Here is a 22,278-nt window from a genome sequence, read left to right as displayed (position 1 = left end):
GAGGCACATTTTACATTTCAGGTTGCAGTGAATACACAGGAATGGCGAACTTGGGGACTGTTAAACTGCGTGTTTTGTAGGAAGAATCACAGCACTCTCCGCGTACGACTCTGTGGTGTGGATTCGCAATCACTTTTATTCTCGTTCCGTTCTTCTTTGAAGAGAAGACACACAAAGGGCTCATCAGGTGTACCATGACGTCTGCATGTTGCGGAGACCTTGTACAGCACGTGATTCCTGCTTTCGTAGAGCGCAGCTGTGTGGAAACCACTGTTTTCATACGAAATGCCAACATCTCGTGTCACTTGCCCAATGAAAGATCTACTTAATACAATCTTCCACGAATGTCATATCTCAAGAGGTTTTCCAGATGCATAGCGTGCAAGATCACCTGATCTGAATCCATGTGACTTTTGGCTCTGGCGATATCTATAGCAACGCGTTTGCCACGCACACGTTCGGTCTCCACCTGATCTGAAGGTCAGTACACAGGACCACGATATTCATATTCCACCAGAGTTGCTGCGAGCAGCTGTTGGTCTCGTCTTTTTACGGATGAAGCATCTCGTCGATTCCTCCGGTGCTCATGTTGAACAAATTGTGTAAGCAGCGGTTAATAAAAAAGTCAACATCATGCCTTTCTCACTTGCTTGCCCTCTTCTGCTCATGTCTTGTTCTTAGTGCACGACACAGGGAAACATTTCTGTATATCTTTCTTGCAGTAACGGCGCTAGATTTGCATCTGGCCGCCAAAACTGTTGCTTTTTTTCTGCGTAAATCACTTCCGCTTTAACGCATTAGAATATATACAAAATTCCGCTGCCCTACGGTAATTACAGCCCACTCTGGACATCTGTGAGTAGCTGCGTTTTAACTATAACCATCCGGTACTTATGATATAAATTGCTGATGTCAGTGAATACAGGTTACACAGATTCATCTGAACAAGTTTCCGAGTGAACACTGTGGATGGAACTGCGTACAATGAGCATTAGGGGCCGGGTACATCTCAAATGCCATTACTTACAGTGTCAGCCTTCATTACGTCAAACAGCGCAGAAAATGTACAGTACCCGACAGGTGTTGTGTAGTATGTCCCTACGAGTCGTGATTTTACCCCTTTGTAAATGATCTAAAGCGTCGAGTGGCTCGACAGCACAATGAGACGTCTAATACGCTGTTTGTACATAGGTTAGTTCGCAGCGGAAGTGTATCCGTGAACATTTTGCGGGCGTTTTTCGTGCCATGAGCTTCACTCATTCCGGTTATCGTTAACACGAACCAGCATGTTTATTCCCACATTGTCATTGCCCAAAGTGTTTCCCTTTCTTCTGTACAGGCTGATTTTGTGATTTCGTTACAGATTTTCAGGGATGATGGAGAAGGTTAAATGTACGAATTTGAGGTAGTCCGGGAACGACCGAGACAAAAGGTATAAGCGAAAATCTACTTAAGTTCCACCTAATCCTCACGCAGCGCTCAAACTTAGGGTCCCAGCTTCTGCATCCTGATCATGACATACTGCATTCCTACTGAATACTCTCTCTCTCTCTCTCTCTCTCTCTCTCTCTCTCTCTCTCTCTCTCTCTTTTTTTTTTTTTTTTTTTTTTTTTTTTTTTTTTTTTTTTTTTTTTTTTTTTTTTTTTTTTTCTCCGTCAGTCTACTGACTGGTTTGATGCGGCCCGCCACGAATTCCTTTCCTGTGCTAACCTCTTCATCTCAGCGTAGCACTTGCAACCTACGTCCTCAATTATTTGCTTGACGTATTCCAATCTCTGTCTTCCTCTACAGTTTTCGCCCTCTACAGCTCCCTCTAGTACCATGGAAGTTATTCCCTCATGTCTTAGCAGATGTCCTATCATCCTGTCCCTTCTCCTTATCAGTGTTTTCCACATATTCCTTTCCTCTCCGATTCTGCGTAGAACCTCCTCATTCCTTACCTTATCAGTCCACCTAATTTTCAACATTCGTCTGTAGCACCACATCTCAAATGCTTCGATTCTCTCCTGTTCCGGTTTTCCCACAGTCCATGTTTCACTACCATACAATGCTGTACTCTAGACGTACATTCTCAGAAGTTTCGTCCTCAAATTAAGGCCGGTATTTGATATTAGTAGACTTCTATTGGCCAGAAATGCCTTTTTTGCCATAGCGAGTCTGCTTTTGATGTCCTCCTTGCTCCGTCCGTCGTTGGTTATTTTACTGCCTACGTAGCAGAATTCCTTAACTTCATTGACTTCGTGACCATCAATCCTGATGTTAAGTTTCTCGCTGTTTTCCTTTCTACTACTTCTCATTACCTTCGTCTTTCTCCGATTTACTCTCAAACCATACTGTGTACTCATTAGACTGTTCATTCCGTTCAGCAGATCATTTAATTCTTCTTCACTTTCACTCAGGTTAGCAATGTCATCAGCGAATCGTATCATTGATATCCTTTCACCTTGTATTTTAATTCCACTCCTGAACCTTTCTTTTATTTCCATCATTGCTTCCTCGATGTACAGATTGAAGAGTAGTGGCGTAAGGCTACAGCCTTGTCTTACACCCTTCTTAATACGAGCACTTCGTTCTTGATCGTCCACTCTTATTATTCCCTCTTGGTTGTTGTACATATTGTATATGACCCGTCTCTCCCTATAGCTTACCCCTACTTTTTTCAGAATCTCGAACAGCTTGCACCATTTTATATTGTCGAACGCTTCTTCCAGGTCGACAAATCCTATGAAAGTGTCTTGATTTTTCCTTAGCCTTGCTTCCATTATTAGCCGTAACGTCAGAATTGCCTCTCTCGTTCCTTTACTTTTCCTAAAGCCAAACTGATCGTCACCTAGCGCATTCTCAATTTTCTTTTCCATTCTTCTGTATATTATTCTTGTAAGCAGCTTCGATGCATGAGCTGTTAAGCTGATTGTGCGATAATTCTCGTACTTGTCAGCTCTTGCCGTCTTCGGAATTGTGTGGATGATGCTTTTCCGAAAGTCAGATGGTATATCGCCGGACTCATATATTCTACACACCAACGTGAATAGTCGTTTTTTTTTTTTTGCCACTTCCCCCAATTATTTTAGAAATTCTGATGGAATGTTATCTATCCCTTCTGCCTTATTTGACCGTAAGTCCGCCTAAGCTCTTTTAAATTCTGATACTAATACTGGATCCCCTATCTGTTCTAAATCGACTCCTGTTTCTTCTTCTATCACATCAGACAAATCTTCACCCTCATAGAGGCTTTCTATGTATTCTTTCCACCTATCTGCTCTCTCCTCTGCATTTAACAGTGGAATTCCCGTTGCACTCTTAATGTTACCACCATTACTCTCCAAAACCTTCAAATAATATCCCTTGTTGCTGGAAAAGTAACGGCGCACGTAGCTTGATGCCAGAGAGATCTAAAATCCTTAGTGTGACGTACACTAATAATGAATTCCATTTACCTGCACAACTTTCACAGGCCGCTACATTTACAACAATTGTTCAAACCGTGGTGGCCCAGCGTCAATGCAGGCGTGGCATTGTCGCACAAAGTTCTGTCGTGCCCGTTCTAGTATCCCCGTGTCGTTTAAACAGTGTCGCAGGCACCGATAACGAGATCAGGTGGACGAGCTGGCCACGAAACAGGCCCTCCTCTACCTATCTACTTTTCAGGGAATATCCGACCAGGTTTACACGAGCACTCAGCACGAAATGAGGTAGGGCTCCATATGTTCCTGGTTCAAAAAATGGCTCTCAGCACTATGGGACTTAAACTTCTAAGGTCATCAGTCCCCTAGAACTTAGAACTACTTAATCCTAACTAACCTAAGGACAACACACACATTCATGCCCGAGGCAGGATCCGAACCTGCGACGTAGCGGTCGCGCGGTTCCACACTGCAACGCCTAGATCCGCTCGGCTACCCCGGCCGGCTATGTTCCTGGTACTTGGATACTATGTATGAGATAAACTCCACTCTTAAAAGCATCAGAAGATTTTCGCTTATAACTTTCGACGCTGTCGTTTCCGGACCAGAGTCTTATAACTGAAATTGATACATTTACCCTTCTCCATCATCCCTGAAAGTTTGCAACATCATCACGGAATCCTCCTGTATATTCATTATGAGCATACTGCGAAGTAATGAAATTTCGGGAATGCATTTGACGAGGTAAGATAATTAAGTGATTAACATTGCAAGAGCCATGTAATGTAAGCGCGAGATTAGCCGTTGTCAATCTGAAATGCTGCTGCATTAATTACCGATGCAACCGTCAGAATGTTGAATGTAAGCATGCAAACGTTCATGCATTGTGTCGTACAGGTTCCGGATGTCAGTTGGTGGATAGAGTTCCATGTCTGTTGTACTTGGTCAGTACAGGGACGCTTAATGATTATTGTTGATGGCACTGGAGTTGTCTTCCGATGTCCCGTATGTCATCGATTGGAGACAGATCTGCCGATGGAGCAGTCCAAGGCAACATGTCGACACTCTGTAATGTTGGGTCACAACAGCAGTATGTGAGCGAGCGTTAGCCCGTTGGTAAACACTCCTTGGAATTCCGTTCATGAAAGGCAGCACAATAAGTCAAATTACCAGATTGACGTACAAATTTGCAGCCAGGATGCGTGGGATAACCATGAGTTTGTTCTTGGTGCAAACGAAATCGCACCTGAGACCGTAACTCCAGGTATAGGTCCAGCGTCTCTATCTCACAGAGTGGTTGGTTGAAAGCCCTCAACTGACATCCTCATAATTAACATGCGGCCACCACTGGCACCGAGGTAGAACCAACTTTCATCAGAAAACACAAGAGACCTCCACATTTTCTGTTGCTTGTCCAAACTGGAAATCAGTATTTTGATGTTGTCTTTCTGCAATTGTCCTTAAGTTGTTGTTGAGGAATGTGGTTTATAGAAATCTGACTTTTCATATTAAACTCCTTCACAACAGATCGTAATTCAGTACACAACAAGGAAACAGGATTGTCTTTGTTTACGGTAAAGGAATAATCCTCCGGCCATTTCATCTGGAATTGGACATTCAGCATCTACTTTTCTAGTCTTGATGGCAGACATTTTACGAATAGCCTCGGTAAAGTCGCATGAAAGCACTTGCACGGAATCAACAAACAACCAGCACAGAACTCTACGCGTGATTCGACAACTCACCAAGTTATTGGCCCCTGTTGCCATTGTTCAAATCGGCCCTTTTTTGCGAGCAGTAATTGATTTTCCACTCATTGTCTACTACCTACGTCTACGATCAGTCATTGTGTACCATAGACGTAGTAAGCTGTGGATAACGTGTGAGTATTGTCACCACTTATCCAGAGGCGAAAATACTTCTCTCCTTCAAGATAGCGTCGTATTCCCCCACTCAACGCACGCACATGACTTCGTGCTCGGAGTGGAAACGTGTTGCTCTTTATTGTTCAAAGTCATCGGCGGCGAAATGGTATTGCGCATTGGGGTGAGCAAAACTTTCACGGGTTACGCCATGAGCTGCAAACCCGGGGCGAGCCGAGCGTCGGCGGAAACATGTAAAAATGCGTCCCAGGCGGAGTACAATGCGAGCGCCTCGCTCTCTCCCCCCCACGGTTTTTTTTTCCGCAGACTGGAGTGAAACAAATCGCGAGACGGATCCGATTGCCCGCCCGTGGTCTATTACATTGTCTGACATGCCACTATTCGTATTACTAGATAAACAGTGACAGTAGCGAAACGAGAACACTTACCAGTTACGGTAGCGGAGACAGCCCATCACATCGACTTCGTGACACACTGGAACGATCGGCATACAACTGCAGTCGGTAGATATGCCTACGAGAACATACTTTCCACCGTAACGTGTAACCTGTGGACATGTTTTCAGTCAGTGAACGTCAAGCAGATAACGAAGAGCCTGAGTGAGTTTCTAGTCGCGACTACTTTCCACGTACCAGTATGCCCCTCCTAATCGTGCTCTCGAAGCCAGAGCAGTCAATGGTGACGTGTGGAGCTCCACCCATGCCACACCTTACCTCCTGCACGAATTTCGCTTCATCGTCGTCGTCGCACTGCTTGAAAGTAATATCTGCGCACATTTTCTTGGCGACGCCAAGCCGAAAGTCATTCTTATCTGAAACGAAAATAACAAGAGACTGTAGAAGACTGTGTTGCACGGACAAGCGTAGACTCCCTTTACCGAGTCAGTATCGCTGGACCAAGTTAAAATGTAGCAAAATGGCTCTGAGCACTATAGGACTTGACTTCTGAGGTCATCCGTCCCCTAGAACTTAGAACTACTTAAACCTAACTAACCTAAGGACATCACACACATCCATGTCCGAGGAAGGATTCGAACCTGCGACTGTAGCGGTCGCGCGGTTCCAGACTGTAGCGTCTAGAACCGCTCGGCCACTCCGGCCGGCTAAAATGTAGCAGTTCATTGGGTCAGACGTGCATTGTTCTCTTGATTGACTAACAAAATGAAATATTTCTTTCTGTAATGTTAGTCTGTGTTCTACTTAATGTCTTCTCTGTCGTATCACAGAGTCAAGTGAATCATCCTCTTTATGAAAGATGAACACACGGCAAACCGAGTAAAACAGATATGTATGTGCACGTGATGTAATGAAAATAACGAACTAATTGCAACTGGCTTCATATTTTCAATACCATTATACATTCCTTAGGAAAAAGACATAGTAAAAAACATGTTTCTATATCATTATACATTCCATAGGAACAAGATACTAAAAACTTTTTCTAGTTACGTTCTAACTTGTATGGTTGAGTTGAGTTCCATACACTGAAATCGTTACCTGAGGTGAAATTACTATGACTTCAAATAGTGTTCGAACCTCAGCTTAACTAAGCAAAACTTTCTATTCGTACAGGATGACCTAACAACTTGGTTCAAATGACTGAGCACTATGCGACTTAACTTCTGAGGTCATCAGTCACCTAGAACTTAGAACTAATTAAACCTAACTAACCTAAGGACATCACAGACATCCATGCCCGAGGCAGGATTCGAACCTGCGACCGTAGTGGTCGCTCGGCTCCAGACTGTAGCGCCTAGAACGGCACGGCCACTCCGGCCGGCTGACCTAACAACTATTGCACTCTATTCACACAAAACAATCGACCTAGAACAGTTTTTTAATACTGTTATCGGTCCAACAGTTTTTCGACTGTGCACCAAGGGCAGTTGTGGTCAACATTGTTAATGATTTTGGTCAGAGGCAAGGGACATGAAGAAGGACATACCTTGGTCTTTGCTCCGTGCTCATGAAGTCATGATTTGCAGGACCTGCAGCGACGTACCCAGTGATGAAATGATCGCGTCAGTCAATTTAGCTCCGACTGAATATCGTTAAAACTGAGTACCTAGAAACAGTTTCTGTAACTTGTACATCCTAGAGTACAAGCCGCTGAGATATTGCCAAAATTGCGGAAGACGCTGCTTTCCTCCTCACTCAAACAGCTCTCTCACTCCTTTCATCTCATTCTTCGGATTCATTTGCGTTCCTTTACCGTGGCTTATCTGTTCTTTGGTAACATGCACATTGGCGAAGCAGACTGCCGCTTTGATACCAGCTTGCTCTGACCTCCATTACCTTGGAGTCAGTCTAACAGAGTCCAGTGAATTCCAACGTGGGCACATTGTTGGTTCTCGTATGGTGGGCACTTCCGTAACCAAGGTAGCGTAAGTGATTGTTGTTTTGCGAGCCACTATATTGAAGATTTATACCGCATGCAGGGAAGGTGAAAAACATCCGCTAAGTCACAACGCGGACGGCAATGTCTGTTCAGTGATCGTGACAGACGGTCATTAAAGAGGATTTCGATAAAGAAATAAGGTGACGACAGCTGAAAAACTCACTGTGGATCTGAATGTCGCACTCAAGAATCCTGTCAGCACCAAAAGAACATGACGGGAGCTCCAGAAGCGGAGAATTATAAGGCAAGCTAGAACTCCAAAACCACACAGCAGTGACGGAAATGCCCGTAACAGAAAACGTGATTCAGAAGCCATAAAACCTGGACTGTGGAACAATGGAAGAAAGTGATTTGGTCGGATGAGTCTTGTTGCAACTTCTGACCGAGTGTATGTTTCAAGAGAGAAACGTGACATATGTTCTTTGTGATTTGGGCAGCCACATCGTAGCATTCCATGAGTCCTATTGTTACTCTGCAAGCTCACTTTACTGCCAAGGGTTGTATGAATATTTTGGCTGATCAGATCCACCTGATACAGTCTTTGATCTTCAATGGCGATACTGTGTTCCAAGACGACATGGCTCCTGCTCACACAGCTCACATCGTCTGGGAGTGGTTTTGCGAGCACGAGGACGAATGTTCACTTCTCTCCTGACCACCACAATCACCAGACGTCAATATTATTGAGCCTTTGTAGTCTGTTTTGGAGATAAGGGTGCGCGATTGATATCCACCTCCGTCGCGTTGCCTAAATATGCCATTATTTTGTAGGAAGGATTGTATAAGATTTCCCTGAGAATAATACAGTACCTGTTTTTATCCATTACGAGACGAGTGGAAGCTGTTTTGAATGTCATCGGTTTTCCTAAAGTGCATCTCCTGTACGTGCTGTCGCTGCTTTGGTAAGCGCTAGAACTCCCATGGCTAGTTGACAACTTCCATTGTTTCTCTCTCTACAGATTTTCCTTCAGTTGATTTGAAATTCGAACGATTTTCTTTCTTTCTTAAGCCAGTGTGGTAGTTAATTGACCTACTGGTGTCTTGAAATTCCGTTTGTAACATACTATGGGCTAACAAACTTCTTTGTCTCTTAGACTCAAATGGCTCTGATACTATGGGACTTAACTTCTGAGGTCATCAGTCTCCTAGAACTGAGAACTGCTTAAACCTAACTAACCTAAGGACATCTCACACATCCATGCCCGAGGCAGGATTCGAACCTGCGACCGTAGCGGTCGCGCGGTTCCAGACTGCAGCTCCTAGAACCGCTCGGCCACTTCGGCTGGCTCTCTGTCTCTTTAATACCTTGTTTGTTCAAATATTTTCCCTTGTGTTAAACTGCTATTTCCGCTAATAGTACGACGTTATGGATTAGTGACTCCCATAACGGAAGGGCTGCTTTCGCTTTTATTCGTATTGTCGAATATGTCTTATTTACGTTAAAATTCTACTGTCTGTTTCATGTGCGTAACCGACCCGCCTGTCCCAGTATTAGCATACAGCATGTTTCGCCATAGACACGTGCACTGAGTCTACATGTTCGACGCTGCTATGGTCACAGTGAAAGGAGAATTTCTCTAGAGGTAAGGTAAGAAACTACTCACCTGCGGGAAGGAAATGGAGCGACAGTGATGGAAAGACTACAGCCAAAATAAAGACACTGGAACATCCAAAGCAAATAGATTAACCTATGCAACGTTGCTATATTCCTATACCTTGGAATTCTTCTATAGGACAAGATAGTATTCAAGCAACGTGGATGCGGTAGGTGGCAGCTACTCGCCGTATCGTGTGACAAAGAAACGCCTGTATACATGAATGAAATTATACACGGTAAGTCGCACAAGACGTAACACCACTTTTATGTCATGAACGGTTCAAGGAATCAGATGAGGTTTTATACGAATTGTGGTGCCCCAGAATTTAACGAAAGTCTGGAGACACTTGTGTTCCAGCCGTTTCGAATAAGCGTTATTTTAAAGCAGGGCGTAAGGATGAGCATGGGATACTGCACCCATTTATTGTTTGTTGTGCAGGCGAAACTGGAAGGGAGATAATTCGTCGGCGCTGGCAAGTGTTCAGCGCGACCTGCCAAGAATAATCAAATACGGCCCGGAAGCTCCATGGCCGGCTGCAAAGAGTAATGTTGCGTTGTATTGTTGAAAAACAAATGGAGAGACTCTAAATAGTGACTGTTTATTAGACGTTGAACTGCTGTTGAGAGTACGTGGACTGGACGTGGATAGTTAGCCACGATAAAAGCTTATGTATTAATTGTGTTCAAAAATGTGTATTAACTGTTTCTGGGTGCCCGGTAATGTGTGGGCTTACGTCATAAAGTTTAGTTGCTTTTTGTACAAAGTGGAAATAAATATGTTCTGGTTCATTGAATGATATTCCAAGAGTAGCGTATTTTTTTAAATAACAAGAGAGAGAGAGAGAGAGAGAGAGAGAGAGAGAGTGAAAATTTCCCCTTCCTAACAGTGAAATCTTCGGAGAAGCGTCCGGTGCTAGCAGAAGACATCGGCGCTGCAAGAAAGCAGAACCAGCATTCTTCAACAAGTCCACGAAAACGCTTAAGCTATATAGAGAGAGTTTAACATTACACCGGGCCACCGCAAAATGTTAGTACACCGATGACAAATTAATGTTTTTGTCCGTTTAATCCTTGAAAGTATTGTATGAACCGTGATACTTAGGCAAATAATTTTTTTTATTTTAAAATGGAACGGTGCCCTTTTTTTTAACGGCATAGCTGGCAAACAACTTTTAACTCTATTAGTCCGGCATGTTTCCTTCCCAGGAATAAAGGGGTGAGTTTCAGATTAGTGAAAAAAATGAAGGGTGATCCTTTCGAGTCTCCATGTTGCAAAGACAATATTCTTAATGTTCTAGAAGAAATAGTGATTTGCCAGGACTTAAAGCAATCTCCTAGCCATACTCCTAAACTCAAGTTGAACTGAAACATAAATCGGTATTAGTTCTCAGAGGATAACATTGTCCGTTTCCCTCTGTGTGCGTCACCTTTTATGGCTCCCTCTCCCTTTACTTTTTAATGAATTCTAACATTTTTAATAGTTTCCGACAGTACGCTATTTAGACTCTCAAATAGTATCCTGTTTATGTTTTCTATTGTAGTATTTCGACGCGCAAGTCGCCGAAGTGTTAGTTTACAGCTTTCGGCTCTCCTCTGCAGTAGTTTATAGTGGGGTGTGACATGACTGGAGCGAAATTTTAGGAATCGAGGGAACAATTTAATATCAAATGATCTCCAGAATCATGTTGTAATTCTAAGTAATGATCATTTCCTTATTTTACATTACTTGCATTCAAGCCACTGCTGTCAAAGATCTGACATTTTTCTGTCTACGATTGTTACTTCCTTGTCTTATCTGACCTTTTTCTATCTAAGATTGTTACTTCCTTGTCTTATTTTACGGTTCCTTTCCATTTAGGACTTCTCCAGATGATGTAAGTAACGCTACGTGGAGGCGTCGTTAGGGTTTATCCCCTTCTTATTCTTGAGAAAACACTAAACGTGGAGGGATATGAGCTACTTTTGCAACACCGTGTACTGCGTACAGAAAGGAACAGTTCCGAGACGATAATAGTTTGTATCAGCATTACAGTGGACTGAGTCATAAAGCAGCACCCGTGAGGCAATAGATTGAAGACAATAACATTACTGACATGGACTGGCATGCTCACAGTCCTGAGCTCAACGCAATGGGTGTCTTTGGGATGAGTTAGAACATCGACTACGTTCCACACCACTGCGTCGAACATTGCTAGCTTCTCTGGCTTCGACTGCTGAGGAACAATGGGCTGCCATTCTTCCATAAATATTCAGACGCCTCATTGAAAGTGTCCGCAGCAGAGATGAAACCGTCAAGAAGGCGAAGGGTGGAGTCACCCCATATTAATAGCCACTAATAGGGGCCCAGTTTAGTGTACTTCTGAGGGCACGATTTTAATGCAAAATGTTTGGGAAACAATAATTTATGTTTACTACCGCTCCGTTAGAGAGTGATTATCTAGCGAAGCAAACTTCAATTTACTGCCATTTTGAAGGAGGGAATTTGTTTGACGATAAAGGATCAATATCAAGATATCAAAAGTTATTGTAATGCTAGAGTCTGAGTGAAGAATGGGATACAGATTTTGTAATGGATGTAAATAACGAATATCTGTGAAGATAAAAACTTAATCGATGGAGCAGTTAATCAAAGTTTTGTATGGGAAGTCAATAATAATCATCGCACTATACACAATGATATCGTGGGATTTATTAATGAAATTAATAATGATACAAAGAAAGGAAACAATCAGTTGGAATTAATAATTAATATGGCATAATTATATTATGAACAGTTTATATTTCCAAAGGATCACAAAAGTATTTCAGTATACCTTGCTAACTAGGGCGTCGAAGTAATCCTGAACGCGGCAGATGTTACTAACAGAAACGATAGAGATAATTTCGCGGTTGGAATGAGTTTAATTATCTATTATAGATACACGAATGTGAATATAAAGTTCTGATACGTTTACGCAAGGGTCTGAATAATCGACACGCAACTGGAAACATGTGTACATTGTATCAGTTTCAAGGTAAACTTTCAAGAAACGTGTAAATAGACTGAATTGAAAAGCAGGTATCGATAAACCGGAGCCTGATACCACCTGTAAAATAATTCCAACATAGTAAAAAACTGATGGGTTTACTTTTCATTACCATAAGGATGTCCAACAACAGTGATGGTGTAAAGTACAAATATTCCACGTATCAACGGAAAATAGCGTTTTGCGGTAACCATTGAGAGAGTTATTTGCTTTGATCCTATAAAAAAATAATTATTTACATCAAGCACAGTTCAAAGGGCAAAAGGTACAGCAGCACCCATGGGTTAAGCTGGTAGGGTAAAGGAAAATACTCTGTGTATTGTAATGTGCCTGAATTCTCCCTTGTATGAAAACATCCAAACATTATCAGATGACTTTGCCTTCAAAAAACTGATAAACAAGAATAATGGAAAATATGAGCATTATTAACACCAAAAAATTTCTATACAAAGAGATGTTAAACAGTGCTGGTGTATTTAGTTTGCAGGTGAAGTGTTCGAACTGTCTATTTCATGAGAATGTAGGCTAGTTTTAAAAATTATCTTTATGAGATAATCAATGTTAAATGGTGCTAGCCGGGCAGAATCAGTCAATTTAATGTCCTACACATGTGTAGTACTCTAAATACTCCAGCTGAAGTGTGCAAGTATGATACAGCAATAACTAGAATTGAAATGTTTGCCTCGACAGAGAAATAATGATGATGTGAGAGTATTGGAAAGTTGTCGAGGGCATAGAGGCATTTTTAGTGTATTGGAAGTAATGATAAGCATGGGAATGATGGTGGAGAGATATATGTTTATTAGATGTATGATTGAAGTACGAAATCTGTCAGAACAAATAATTTATCATGTAGAACTGTAACAAATGTAGCACAACTACCAAATAATGACATGTTAGGCATTATGTAAGTACCCACTGGATGTTGAGCTACATGAGCATATAGAACTGTTCCTTTTTTCTCTGTGTGGAATCACTATTTCTTGGTTAATTTTAGTTCTACTATATCCTTAATTTACTATGTTCTTAACTTCGTCATCACAGTCTCGAACATGTCCGTGCAGAATAATGAGATCTAAAAAATGTATTAACTTACAACAGCTTTTTCGTTGAGTATCTACGCTTGTTTCCTCACTGTTTAATGTTTATATCCCATGCTTAGCTTCCACGAAGAACAAGAATTTGCGTATGCTGAAGACTTTGCCCGTGCTATGTACAACAAAAGGCTTCGGTGATGTAATTCTGTGTCTTACTATGCGTCTGAAGAGAGCTCTAGTGTACTCAAAAAGCCGCCAGCAACTATCCACCAAACACGCACATCTATGTTTTTCCTTCTGAGCAACGCAATGTGCAAAATAATAATCTGCCTCTAAATTTAAGAATAAAAACAATGAATTTGAGGAAAAATTGAAATATTTCTCGAACAGTTGCTGCTAGCAGTGAATAACAGTGTGTCCAAAAGTTATCTCCTTAAGCTCTAGTAGCTATTTTACACATAAGAAGTTACATTGTGTTGATATTTAACTGTCACCAAATCTTTGCTCGAAGTGAAACAAGACTCCCCAGAAATTACACACTGGATTTTTATCCAAATTTTCACAGCCAGGCGAAGTGTCCGAAATAGACTAACCACGTATCAAACTGACTAGTGAGAGTTCTATTTTCGCAAAAATTATTTAATTGCTTGAAAATAATCAGGGTATTTAAGGAGATCGAGATTTATATTACATTGCATGCTTTCTGAACGATAAAAATAAAAAATCTTGACAAAACAATCGCAATATTCTATGAATTGATATGTCTAAAAGTAAGAAATAAATAGATTTGAGAAACATTTTCCACACCTTTGAATGATTCTCGAAATCATGTACAACAATTATCCTCTAGTACTCTTTAAAACTCTAAGTTAACTCTGAACTTAATATTCTCATTTGCTGCACATAATTTTTTGTATTATTCAGAGGTGCGGTAGATGCTTGTCAGATCTAATTTTTTTCTTACAAATCATTTCATAAAGCGTTTGACTGTTTATTCAGCTTTTTGTGGCCCACAACCTACAAAGAGACGTTTATGCAAATGATATCCTTAATTAACAAACAGAATTAGCTAGTACGTAGGTAACAATTTATATAATAGAACATCAATGTGAAAAGATATACATGTAAAACAACTTTTCATGTCTCATTACAGTAGCCACATTGTATTATTAAGCAAGCAATGTGACGTAGTCCATTTTCATTATACAGAAACGCATATCACGTCTTTATATGGGCTACTTCATATGTCTATAACCGCAACTGATTTCGGAATGTATATGAAAATTGTAAGTCGTAGACAAACTTAAACAAACGCGTAAGTCAACCAAACGGTGACAGCTGTACTTCACTAGTGAATCAGTGAAGTCCAAAGCATATAATCAGGAAAACAGGAGTTACAAGTTACAGAATAAAAGTAAATGCATCTAACTATCAACTAAACATAAATATATATGTGGAACAGTGATATGGTTCTATTCAAGCCTCTGTTCTTTCCGTAAGTCAAAGATCGACCGCGAATACTCAGTTATATTCTTAGGGCACTGATTCAGAATGGGCGCCCTTTATTCATCATAACCTAAATTTGTAAGTAATAAAAATTTATTCTGGTGTAAAGTAACAGGCACTCTTGGCTGCTACACAAAACTGCTTGAAATTATCCTTTTCTTTCCATACTAATCGTTTTATTTGCATTTATTTAATAAACGGTCTTCGTGAGATTAAAGTTTTCGTATTTAATTTCTCTTTTACAAGGGCGTACTGGGAAGCAATTTCTCCGAATTTTTTTTTTCTCTGCTCTTAATATCGGTTGTGATGTTACATGCCATGCATATTACATAGTCGTCGTCCCCGCTTCGTCGACGCAAGTTAAAATCCTCTTCTGCTAGAAGGCTCCGAATAGTAGCGTCCACCCCCGTTAGCTGAGTAGTCAGCGCGGCGGAATGCCACGCCAAGGGGCCCGGGTTCGATTGCAGGCTGGGGCAGGAGTTTTTCTCCGCTCAGAGACTGGGTGTTGTGTTGTCCTCATAATCATTGAAACGTCCCCTTGGAACAATTTATACATGACTGCGTTTAAACTGACACACAATATTTTTAGCGCAACACAATCTGACTTCCAATAATCCCTACAAAAGAATGGCCCTGACTAACATTAACCTATACCTTTCACAAATCACTTACCTCACAAAAATCTTCGTTACTCGAACTACTGCAATACAGCATGCGCCACTACTGCCAGCTAAATAAAAGATTCAAACTACGGAAGGCACTAACTACTAATAGGGATAGTTAGCAAATGAAAGATTTTAATAGAGAACAAACAATGTATTTACGTTAATATCATCAAAAGTCATAATATATGTAATTTCAAAACTCCGCCATTTCCTTCCACACATCCACCACTGCTGGCGGCTCACCTCCAACTGCGCAACGCTACGCGCTGTTCACATCCAGCTGCCGCTGCCCAACACTACAATGGCAGACAACAATGCAAACTAACCACAGACTGCACACAGCACAGCCAGTGATTTTCATACAGAGAGCTACGTAACGTTGCCAATAAGAAAACATAAACAGCCTACTTACATAGCCTACTTACATCATGTCATCCCTATCTCCGACGAGCAAGTCGTCCAATGTAGCGTCGAATGCATTAAGTACTTGCCCTCGGCGGCCGAACTTCCCCGAATGGGGGACTCCCGGCCCACAACGCCGTACGCTCATTTACATTTTTCCGAATAATAGTGTGTAACGTAACCGTGTATAGCGTAACTATGTAGATGCATGAGAAACAGCGTGCAGTAGTCGCGTTTCTAACATCAGAAACCGTGGCCCCAACTGAAATTCATAGCAGAATGTCCGCCCCGTAGCTGAATGGTCAACGTGACGGACTGGGGCCAGGGTTTGATTCCCGGCGGAGTCGGGCATTTTTCTTCGGTCAGGGACTGGGTGTTGTGTTGTCTCCATCATCATTTCATCTCCATCCGGCGAGCAGGTCGCCCAATGTGGCGTCGAATGTAATGAGACCTGCACCAAGGTGGCCGAACCTGACCCGTCAGGGGCCTCCCGGCCAATGACGCCAACCGCTCATTTTCATTTCCATAGAAGAATGTATGCTGTGTACAATAATGATTCTATCATCATTAATGTGCGAAGTTGCGTTGTTCCTGCTCGTAATGAAGGAAACAGTGTTGGTAACATCAACGTGTGTGACAGACACCGGAGTGGACGACTGCGTGCGGCAACCAACGAGACTCATCGGATATGAGTTGATGAACTCACCAGAGAAAATTGTGAGGTAAAACAAAACAGCTCTCAAGTAAGTGTGGCGCATCGTGAGAGCATAGGGGCCATCACTGCAGAACTGTGGTACACAAAACTGTGTGCGCGGTGGGTGCCTCGAATGCACTCTCTTGACGTGAAACAGAGGAGATTGGACTTGTGTCAACAATTTCTTTTGGTTTTTTGAGCGTGAGGATGGCGAGTTCCCTAGCAACATAGTGACAGCTGACAAAAGCTGGGTTCACCATTTCGACCTTGAAAGTAAGACAGCGTCAATGGAGGTCCGCCACAAAGCATCACCTGCGACACCTGCTATCAGCGGGCAAACTCATGCTCACAGATTCTGGGATGTTCAAGGGGTGGTGCATTTGGAGTCTGTGTGTAAAGGCATCACCATGAACACTCCAAGGTACTGCAAGACTCTCATAAAACTGGAAACACGAATTCCAAGCGTTCGTCCACGTATACAGTCGCTCGCACACACGAGCGCTGGGTCATCTGCAACAATCGACGCCCTGGGTTCACTGTCTTCGCTCATACTCGATGCAGCCCCGACTTGGCCCCATCTGACTTTTACCTGCTTCTAGAACTCAAAGAACACCTTCGAGGACATCGCTTTGATAGTGACGAAGTGGTGGAATCAGAGATGAGACTGTAGCTCCGTCAAAAATCAAGCATTCTACTGGTGTCTACGTTGATAAATAAATATGTAGACATGAAGAATAAAGATTGACAATGTTTATAGTTTTTTTCTCATTTAAAAATCTATAAGACTTTTCACATACAAAATTCTGAGGCATTTACTTTACAGCACGGCCTTGTAAATGTATTACTCTTCGATACGTCCATGTAAATGTATCTAATCAACTGAAGATGACCGAAACACGTCTTAGCATAAATAAAACTCTATAAATAGCGTCTGTTGTGTGTCTTAAAGTTATTTAATCCATAGCCACATTGCTCAACAGCGGTTATCATGGATAAATTAATGCTCTTTCATTCGATTCTCTAGCTACGTATTGCGTTGGCGACAGGGTCAGGTCCCACGTCGTCAGCTGTAGCGTACAGTGGCTGGTAACATACATGCAATTAGAAAACTGAGCGATTTCATCTCAAATTGTACAATGCATGTCAGTTCATCATAATGCATTTCTCTGGAAAAAATTGATACTAGACTTCCGTATAATTTGTATTAAGAAATAAAATAATTCAAATTTTTGATTTTAAATTGATACAGGCCTATGAAGAACGTGAATTTTGTTAATAACTCTCAATATAGTACTGAACTAAAAACATGTAACAAAGAAACCGCAAATACTAGTGACCTGAAAGATTTTTGGTTTAAAACTTTCAAATTTAGACGAGTAACACACTCAGTCTTTCTTTTTATGCACAAATTTTAGATTTTTCTAATGTTAAAAACTATTTTCTTTTGAATTTGGAAGGTCACTTAATGCTAAATTTCCTATTATATTACCACATGCAACTCATCTATCTACCTACAATGTCTTCTCTTCTTGAGCTATCTGTATTACATAAATATATAATAACAAAAATTTTAAAAATCACGTTTTTATGAGATTTTCCAAATTATTTGCTCTAAAACCCCCATCAAAAATGTATTCCATAGTATATTAGTTGGTTATTGTGTGATTTGTGGATGCAATCAAAATGAGAAATTTGTTGTTTGTAAAATGTGATTTTTCAACATTAAGCATATTTAGCTTTTAATTTTTAGCGCAAAATTAGTATGTTGACAACACTGTTTTCAGATCTATTCTGTTTGGTATAAACACACATGAATTTCCATGTCAACCATCCTGCTTAGAGTTCTGTGTGTGATTTGAACTTTTTGTTGGATATAGTGCCATTGATTAAATACACTAGTGAAAGGGTGAGATGCATGAACTGTGAAAACAAACACGGAAAGTTTGTGTTTAAGAAAAGTGGAAAACATCTACGAGTTTTTATATTCTTTCGTAAGTAATTCGTGTTAGTATTTTGCCACCATGACTTATTAAACTGATAGTTCGACAGCTTCACACCTATCAGCACTTGCTTTCTTCGGAATTGGAATTATTACTTTCTTCTTGAAGGCAGAGGGTATTTCGTCTGTCTCATACATGTGTCACACCGAACGGAAGAGTTTTATCATAGCCGGCGCTCCCAAGGCTGTCGGTAGTTCTGACGAAATATCGTTTACACCCAGGCCTTGTTAGGACTTACACTGTGAAATTTTTCTCGCTGTATATCATATCTCCAATCACACATTGAATGAAGTAATCTTCCATTTCTATAATATTTCCTTCAATTTCATCTGCCTTGCGGCAGATATGTGATGAATAGGGCCCGGATTTTAATTACCTAAAAAAGTGAAATATGCAAGCATTTATGACCTAAAGCTTACATAAATATGACTTTAAAAAATAAAATATGACGTGATAGAAGTTTATTTAAAGCATTCTTGTTTGTTTATTTAATTTTTTATTCACCATAAAGTAATACAAAACTCACTTCTCAAAATATTGTAAGTATAGTTCTTTCTATCTGTAGGGTTTGTGGCTAATTTGCACCTATTTTTTGAATGTCTGAATGTTTTATTTTCTAAACAGAAAGTACAGTGAAAATATCATCTATCAAAACAACAAAACAATATTTTTATTTCTACACAGTATTTAAAGGATTTCCATTATTTAATACTGCATGTCAATCTTCAGTATCTTCAAAGTTGCACTGGATCACAAGGTGCATTTTCAAGTTTTCCGTTGTCAAAGACCTACGGTTGTCGCTGAGGATAGTTTTGCACCTGGAAAAGCTCCTCTCCACTTCACAAGACGTCATTGGAGCGTATTTGAAGGCAGTCAAGTCACTGGAGTTCAGCTTTGTTTCAGTATCTTCAAATGTTGCGGCATTCCCTGAAAGACTGCCACTAATTTTGCACAGTATAGAATAGACAGGATTCCGTTGGAGAACATCTGCAATTTTGTTTTCACTTTGTCAGCCACATGACCACGAGCTCGACTCAACTCACTCTGCACATGTTGCACAATACTAAGGGCCTCACATAGCTGAGTGCCAACAGCTTCCAGTCGTTTGATGTCTTTTGATATCACTGAAAAATTGGCGTTGATGTATGCCAAGTTTCGAGACAATGTATCTCTAAAAACTTCTTTCACAATTTTGATAGCACTTGACTCATCGCTACCAAGCTCAAAGAAGATTGTCTTTATTTGGGTGTAGTTGGTGCAGCAATAGTCAGCAGCATTAAGCCAAGAACCCCATCGTGTAAGAACACGTTTAGGTGGGAGGGACGTTGAAGGTGCTTGTTCCGTGAATTTCTGCACCAGTAGCGGAGCCTTCACATAGGTTTTCTTGCCACGGAAAATTAATTTGTCCACGTCAGGGTAATTTGATCGCACCTTTTCGGCAACTCTGTGCAACGCATGTGCAAGTCAAGTGGCGTACACCATACGGGGGAAGAGAATCTGAAGCCCTTTGGATGCTTTAGCCATATATGAAGCACCATCTGTTACAAGCAGCAAACGTTCTCTCTTTTCACACCATCCGGCCACAGTAGCTTCAGAGAGTTGTCAAACAAAATATCAGTCGTCAAATTGTTTATCGACAGCTTCACACATTAGTAGCAACATTCTCCACGGCCATAAACTTTTAGAACACCAACAACAACATCTGCAATATATCGCCCACTAATATCGGTAGTTTCATCAATCGACAGCCAGATCTTTTGCTCAGCAATAGTAATTCGTATTTTGTTGAACACATCATTGTAGCACATGGATAAATAGTTATTTCTCAGTGAAGATTCATGTGAAACTGAATGTGGTGTGTACTTCTCCAAGAACCGTCTGAAGCGTGGATTTTTCAGGTTTTCCAATGGGATGTTGCAGGACACCATCATCTCACAGATCCTTGCAGAATGATTGCACGGTTGACAATTGACCTGTTTGTTCAAATAACAGCGTTTGCCTGCTGTTATTTTCAGCACACAGCTGCTGTGTTTAGCGGTATTACAGTGTTGTTGCACATTAAAGCGCTTTTCTGCACTCATTTTAACTTCACACAGTCTACAGAATAATATTTTCCCATCAGTACTGAAGAACTTCTCTCCAAATTCTCGAACATATCCTCGCAATTTCACGCTGTCGGAGCACTTTGCTTTAGGCATGTTGAACAAGGCAAAGGCTGTATTCAAACTGGTTACTGGGAACACCTGTGCGACTGCGATGATTATTACGGCAGAAGCCTTTGTTAGCTCTGAGAGCGTATTGTCGACTCTGCGCAACAATGTTTTATGTTCGCGAAACGACTGTTGTGGTACACCGATTTTCTGCTACAGTCCCGAGAAATAAAGCTGTGTACAAATTTATCTGTTTATCTTTCATAATAGCACGTTAAATACTGCCTCGTGAGCAACATATTCCTTTTCTAATTCGTATGTCCCGTAAGATACGAGAAAAACGGTATATGAATTTTTGGCAAAACTTGACGGAAATATGACTTATTATATTAAAAGGTAGCCGCAATATGACATACTACTAAAATTGGTTGAAATATGAGTTTATATGCACAATCAAAATACTCTTTTCGACACTAAAATGCCTAGATATGTGTATAAATTGTTCTAAAATTCACCCTATAGTTCAGAAAAATATATTACTTGTCATTAAAGTCCGGGCCCTAGTGATGAAACATCAGACTGGTGATAAGCTAGAACAAAATTATAACGTCGTAGTAACACGTTACTCTATTTTTGTAATATACGTGAATATTTATTTAGCGTCGTTGAGCGAATGTGAGCCGCTCTCAGCAGCCAAAATAGTACAGTCTCCGTTTTCAGAGGGGCTAGGATGTGAAATAAACTAACTCAGTCGGTCGCTGGTTTTGCCCGAGAGCGCTGGGCTCGAGCGAGTATGAGCGAACAAAACGCCCTTTGCAGACCTCTAGTGTGGAGCGCTCTAAGAGTTCATGTTACGGGGTAGCCGCAACTGTACAAGGCCATTTTGGAAAATTAAGAAACCCCGAAAGTTGCTTAATCCCCCAGCGTTTATTGTGTACACACGGTCGGTTTCGGAACAGTTTAAGTTCCATCGTCTGGTGCAAGAAAAAGAAATCACTTAATCAGCATGCTTGAGGAGCACGCGTAGCGGCTCAGTTGTTCTCTGCCGTCTCCGAATTGGACACACGCGGTTGACCCACGGCTATCTCCTTCGCCGTGAGAACGCGCTCAATTTTCGCTGTGATGCAGGGCTGACAGTGGTCCATCTTCTGATGGACTGCCCCCCTTTTAGCCCACTTGCGGCAGTCCTTTAATTTAACCAGCTGCACTTCCTTTAATTCTAGCTGACTCAGTTTTACGTTTTATCCGTACAGCTGGGTTTTATCACTCACTCTAGTGTGGGCGCGCTCGCATGATTTCTCAGGCTACACCCACTCCACGTGGATACCAAAATAGTGTCTTTTATGGTAACAAGTTGTGTTGGTATCTCTATCAACGCTTTCCAGCTGGAGGTTCTTCGTTTGTAGTTGAGTGGTTGACCTTTTGCCTGATCCATCAACCACTGTAGTCTGTTTTACTCTAGTCAACTATTTGCTCTGCTCTTTTAAGTGTCTTCTATTTTGTGTTATTGCGGTGTT

General features: G+C 41.2%; 1 protein-coding gene across 1 annotated transcript in view; it reads right to left on the bottom strand.

Moving 5' to 3' along the window:
* LOC126092742 (sorbitol dehydrogenase-like) overlaps positions 1-22,278 on the bottom strand; it is a 79,115-nt gene that overhangs the window by 5,662 nt on the left and 51,175 nt on the right. The window contains exons 6-7 of the mRNA XM_049908468.1: positions 5,920-6,098; positions 5,716-5,834 (exon numbers count right to left, since the gene is read on the bottom strand). Of these exons, the coding sequence (XP_049764425.1) occupies positions 5,716-5,834; positions 5,920-6,098 (298 nt within the window). The remainder of the gene's footprint in view (positions 1-5,715; positions 5,835-5,919; positions 6,099-22,278) is intronic.

The sequence above is a fragment of the Schistocerca cancellata genome, chromosome 7, assembly GCF_023864275.1.
Source record: "Schistocerca cancellata isolate TAMUIC-IGC-003103 chromosome 7, iqSchCanc2.1, whole genome shotgun sequence".
Lineage (NCBI taxonomy): Eukaryota > Metazoa > Arthropoda > Insecta > Orthoptera > Acrididae > Schistocerca > Schistocerca cancellata.
The sequence above is the reverse complement of the archived record's forward strand: the minus strand, read 5'-3'. Positions and strand labels throughout refer to the sequence as shown.